General features: G+C 47.5%; 1 protein-coding gene across 1 annotated transcript in view; it reads right to left on the bottom strand.

The window, feature by feature from the left end:
- Positions 1-3,026: 3,026 nt before the first annotated feature.
- The window catches only part of LOC103756719 (vitelline membrane outer layer protein 1), a 41,941-nt gene continuing 38,967 nt past the window's right edge, over positions 3,027-6,000 (bottom strand). The window contains exons 3-4 of the mRNA XM_018071049.1: positions 3,871-3,974; positions 3,027-3,321 (exon numbers count right to left, since the gene is read on the bottom strand). Coding sequence (XP_017926538.1) covers positions 3,027-3,321; positions 3,871-3,974 — 399 coding nt within the window. The remainder of the gene's footprint in view (positions 3,322-3,870; positions 3,975-6,000) is intronic.

Raw genomic sequence — 6,000 nt, 5'->3', positions numbered from 1 at the left:
AGTATAAAATCTGACATTAGTCAAATAATGAATTTGAAGGAGTAATGGACAGCGATCTATCTTCCAGCATTTCACTGTTAAATCTGCTCTGCCCAGAAGCTGGCATATTTATTATTCAAGAGGATCTGCCATGGCATTTGGATTCAGCTTAATCAAATGTTTTTGTTATAATGGGGAGGACTAAGAGCTGAGCAGAAAGACCATGAAATTATTTTTAAGACCAGTTTTCTTGCAGGAACTGCCTGTGTAGAAACAAACACTTTCATGTTTAATGCCATGTAAAGTGCTGTGTACAACAACTTGCTTAACTGAATGAGTAATGAGTAATATGAATGCGATATAATAATACAAAGATAACATAAAAACTCTTGAGACATTCATGACAAGAATCCCATCTTTTTGTCTCAGTGAATTTCAGAGTGCCTTAAGGGAACCTTTTTTCCAGAAGAAAAGCTGACTTACGAATTTTCCTATTATATCTAATTGTAAACAGAGATTCCCATAACAGAACTGACTTGAGAGTGCCTTCATCTCTTAAAATTGGATATCCACCCATGAGGATGTGTGACCTTGTTGCCAGATCATGTATTCAATGATTCTCTTTTGATTTTAAATCTGGTGCTCTCCTGGGATAATAGGTGGCTCTGTGGGGCTTACCAGTAAAGGAAAGAATAAGAAAATTATGTGGTAACCAAGCAAACAGGCAATAAAGATATGACTGCTTAGAGTTTCAAACCCCAGTTTTCAAAATCTTGGTGGAAAGAGTTAAATAGACTTGTAAATATACCTGTTGTAAGGCTTCTCCTGGCACCAAGTGACAAGCAGTCTGTTTGGATGCATAAGGGCACAAATCTGTAGAACATCTGGAATCCCAACAGAGATTAAACAAAGATAACATTGTCTGCGTGTTAGCTGTGCACACAGAAACTTCTGGCTCACAGGTGTGTTACTGAGGGCCATTCACAATCTTCCTAAGGAAGAATTACTTATCAGAAAGAATACCATAGCAAACAAATTTCAAATACATGAGTATGGGAAAAGTCTATGAAATTTACAGAGCTGAGGATATTCTCCTTCCCTCTCCCTTTCTCGGATTTCTGCCTCCTCTTTGTAGTCCTGGGACTGAGGAAAGGGTTTGTTGTTGAAATCTTTGCATTTCACTGTGGAACTCTCCCCATCCTTGAAGCCTTCCTGCACACATGCACCACAACAGTCTCCAACCAACTTCTTCCTACATAATACCTTGTGAGACTTGGGTTTGTGGCTACTGCCTGTACCATACTTGTTCTCATGGTCAGAGTCCTTACACAGAAGATATTGCCTATAGCCTCAGAAATGGGAACAAAATATGAAGTCCAGAGAAGTGCTGAGCAGAGGTTTTGATGCTGAAGGAGATGGTGGTGAATTCAGGAAAGGTACCTATACAATGGTACATTTCTGACTTCATCACATGTGAATTACTGCAGTCTTCAAAACAAAAGTCCTCAGGATGCGTCTTTTACACCAGACACTTGGAGAGGTTGAGACGCTGAGATGCTGTGCTGAGCAGGCTGGAAGGAGAGGCGTGGAGCTGGGGCCACGAGCTGCATGGTATATTTGAACTTATTTGTGGATGAATAACTGCATGATAGTCATCCTTCCTCATCTTAGGCATTATAATGGAGATAGGATAAAGAGTTCCCTTTCCTCTCCTTTGAAACCATGGTTTCTGCCAGGGCAGATGAACCCTCTTCTACTTCACTGTTCAGCTCTTACAGTTTTGCCTCCTACCTTACTGACAGGTGTGGGAATCCCCTGTGCTCCTGCACAGAAATTGGGTAGGTTATAAAACACCTACACAAAGACCCAGCAGGAATCAATGGCAACACCAGGCAAAGAAACCAGTTAGCTCAGCAGTGCCTACAGAGCTCCAGACCTGCTCCCTCTGGTTGTTGGAGGAGAGCCATCAGCCACAGGCACCTGGTGAACTCCACTGAAGAGTTAGAGGGGCCACCCCCCCCCAGAAGGACCTGCAGACTGTGGGGGTGAGCATCCACAGGGGCATGAGACTCATGAGGGCTGCAGGGGAATAGCATTTGTGGATGTTGTACCACTTATGAAGTATATTAAGGGAGTTGTGGCAATGTGCAAGAATTAGTATGGGATATTTAGGGGAAGGATCAGAGGAGGTTCTGCTGCGGGAACTAATGTGAGAAAAAATGGGGATCAAAGATGCTGGTCTGGGTGACATCTGCCAGTCAGTATGTTCCGAGGACCGAGACCTGCACCTCATCACCACAGCCTACAATCTTACTAAATATTCCTGCATAATAATAACTATTTGCTACTACTGACACTAATTACTCTGACATTCTCTACACTGACTTTCTATGTGGGCACACCCTCTATTCTGAGCACATGTGAGAGACCACCAGCAACCTTCAAGCTCGATGAGCGGGCAGCAGCACTTGAGCCCAGTGCCGGCAACTGGAATGGAATCCCAAACCTCAGAGGCTGGAGGGTGCCACTGCCACCACTTGGGGAAACTGGGGCCTGAGGCCAGCTCTGGTGCACACTGAGTAGCTAATGCCAGCTACCAGAGAGACTCATTTTCCATGTGTGAGTACAGATTTCACTGGTGGAGGCCAATGCTGATCAGCAGGAAAGGAATCATACTGTTCATGTGTGTGTGAGCACTGTGTGTGTGTGTGTGAGTCTATGCAGGTGTAGGCACAGTGTAAAGGCACTGCTCTCTGTGTTCATCCGTGGCTGGCAATGTGTGTGTGTGTTTGCGTGCGCTCATGTTTGTACCCCCTGGTAACACGTTCTCAGCCTTGCTGCAGGCTGAACCTGGAGCAAGGAGGTGCAGTAACCTTGCATCAGCTGGATGGTGGCAGGAAGAAACCCCCAGGGTGCTGTAGCCATGGGATCTGGCTACCCTTGATAAAACAAGACAAGAAAAATGTACACTGCTACTTGTGCAAGCACAGATTCAAGGTTTAATGCTGTACAACTTTGTCGATGCTGCCATATGGTGGGGACTTGGGTTACTGACAGCAGAAGACTCTCAGGTCATTGAGAGCTGTGTCATCCCTATTTCCCTGGGGCCCCTCCACCTTTGTTTGGAGCCCACAGATAGCCCCAGAGGTGCAGTTGCTGCTCCATGGGCCAAAGTGACCCCCTGAAAGTCCCCAGCCCTCCAGCTTTGTTCCGTTTGAGCAGGCGAACCTCACATTGTTGACTGCTGTGTTGTCACGAAAGAACTGCCACTTTTCCACACGCAGGGAGAAGGAAACCAGCTTGTTGCTGGAGCAGAGCTGGGCCTCAGTCCAGTTTCCCCACCTGCCAGAGAAGAAAACAACTTGCCAAGACTTTGTTCAGCCTCTGCTGTGCTGCAATCAACACCACAACGTGCTTGGGATCCTGGCAGTCCTGGGGCAATCCTGCACCCCCACACAGAGATGGCAGGTTTCTAGGAGCACCTGTTTCTCTCTGCTTCTCCATCATTCCCTGGATGCCCAGACACCATCAACCCCAGGCTGCTCTGTTCCTGCACAACCCCTTGGCAATTTCAGCTGCTTGCTTTGTCCCTGTTACTTGATGCCCTTTTCAAAGTAAGCGTTTGAGGAAAAGGAGAAAGTACAGGTTTAAGAACTGCATCTTTTTGAACTCTCCTTCATCTTTGACAGCACTGTTCCTTTCCCTGGGACCAGATCTTTTCCGTAAGACCTTCACACTTTGTGGTCAAGGGGAACTCACCCACCTCTGCAAGCAGGTGGTGAACCACCTTCACAGGGGAATGTGGGCTACGCAGAAACCACTTGCTGCTTTTCCTTCATGCTTCCCAGAAGCTGCTGCCCTGAAGGAGGATGAGAAAGTGAAGATACTCACCATCCCACGGAGGACTCAATGACTGTGCCATCTGTGCAGAGCAGGCGGATGCCATTTAGAGCCGTGTCGTCTGCAAACAGCCAAAACCCCTGGTAGGGCTGGACCTTAGAAGAGGGGAAGAAAATAGGAGAGGTCAGTACCATCCCCCATTTAAAAGAAGTGATGAGGTGAACCCTCATGACAAGGGTTTGTAGGAGGCTTTGTGTACAGAGTGAGACAATGCAGCTGGGCAGGGCTGTGAGGCAGCTCCACAGCATTTCTCAGGAAGGTCTTTTTGCTGTTGCCCACCTCTTTTTTTCTCCAAATGGTGGGTCAGAGGCTCTGGACACAGGAATGCTGTGTGGCTGCTGTCCCAGGTCATGCCCACACTCTCACCATGTGCTATGATACCCAAAGCTGTTGTGCTGTTAGGTGGGACTTCTTCCACACACCCAGGAACAGGATCTGCTGAACTGACTCCAGGTCTTTTTTTTACCCAGTGGACTCCTCTGCTAAGAAATCATTTACTGGCAGGGAGCCTGGAGAGCTACTCCATGCTGGAGAACTCTTGCTGAGAAACCTGCATGAGAAATGCAAATACAATGCAAACTGCTGCGATGGGACAAAGTGTTGTGGCCAGCCCCGCTAGGACCAGAACAAAATAACATTGTTTCACAGCAGGTTTTTTCCCCCCTGAAGAAGAAGTGAAATCTTACCTTCAATTCAAATCCCCTAGCGTAGCCACTGGGGCAAAACTGTTTGTGCCCCCAGGAGCCCCAGGGGCCTCCGTTTGGCACCATGAGCACTGACTCATATTGTCGTGCCTCTGTGCCCTGAAGGCAGCAGGAGCCCAGCAGGCAGAGGACGGCTGGGACAAGCAGCTGCATTGCAGGGAACCTGCTCAGTGCCTCGCTACACGGAGGTGATGGCACAGGGGAATTTATTTGCCAGGAGAATGGGTGGGAGTCCTTGGGGAGTGTCTACAAAGCTCATGGGGAGTGCTCCTTGTTGCTATGTACTGCTCCTGGTGACTGCCTGTCCCTCAGTGGTGAGGCCACCTTTGCCAGGTGGAAGGGCTGTCACTGGTATGCACTGGTCATGGGACTTGCAGGGCTGTGAAAACTTGTGGATGTGAGGAAACGGAAGGGGGTCAGAGCTGAGACTATTTCCCAAGGGAGTGCTGTGGTTGGAAGAGGATCCTGACAATGCTGCCAGGAGGATGTTGGAGAGAGGGAGGTAGGAAGAGCAGTGGTGGACTGCAAGGGGAAGAAACCTCTGAAGGGGCTGAGGCAAAATTTGAGATGGAGCAGTCTCAGGGCCCTTTGCCTTGTGGAAGTCCTCACTTGTTTCCTCTTTGCTTTCCTTCTCTCCTCACCATCCCACTAAGATTGAGGAAAGCGCCTGCACAGGAAGCCATTGCATTTTGCTCTGGGACAGGCATTAAGTGTAAGTGACTAAGTGTGTCAAGCCCTACTCAGAGTGAGTGCTTCAGCAGCCATCCATCTCATCGAGCCTTTACTGAATTTAATCCAGGTTATTCACATCTTTCTTGCAACAGGGACCGGAGAATGGGAGCAAAACTGCATGCAGTCACACTATCCCATGGAGCTGTGCAGATGCAGCTCCCAGCTGCTCACGTGTATCTTTTGGAGATGTGAGCATTCAGAGAGGTGAGAGTGTCCAGCAGAAGCAGCCCCTACTTCTCCTGTTGTGCCTCTCTCAGATGTGAGTTCCTGTTGCATTCATTGTTCCTCCAAAGGAACTGGGCAGAGAAGCAGCAATATTGACAACAATATTCAAGGTATCCTGTGAGTAGTTGCAGAGTAGGATGAGCTGCTCCTAGTCCATTGAAGAGTCAGTGATGATGCCACCTGGAGATTTGTTTTGTGAGGTTTATATCACCGTTATATCAGAATATGTGAGTAGTGTATATATATATATCAGTATATACCAGCACTATAAGTGTAGCTAATACAGGGAGAAAGAGTTATTCCAGGCTTCAGTCAATGAAGAATGGAATAGCCTGCTTCTGTAAGAGCTGTTTTGTGCAGGTGCAGGAGGAAGTGTTGCTTTCAGCTGAAACCCTCTAAAGTTACCTTTTGGGTATAATTGCAAAAGTCTTCAGATAGTCACAGCATCTCAAAGGAGACA

This window comes from Manacus vitellinus, unplaced genomic scaffold, assembly GCF_001715985.3.
Source record: "Manacus vitellinus isolate BGI_N305 unplaced genomic scaffold, ASM171598v3 scaffold_2_pilon, whole genome shotgun sequence".
Classification (NCBI taxonomy): Eukaryota; Metazoa; Chordata; class Aves; order Passeriformes; family Pipridae; genus Manacus; species Manacus vitellinus.
Note: the sequence above shows the minus strand (reverse complement) of the source record. Positions and strands in the feature narration are given on the sequence as shown.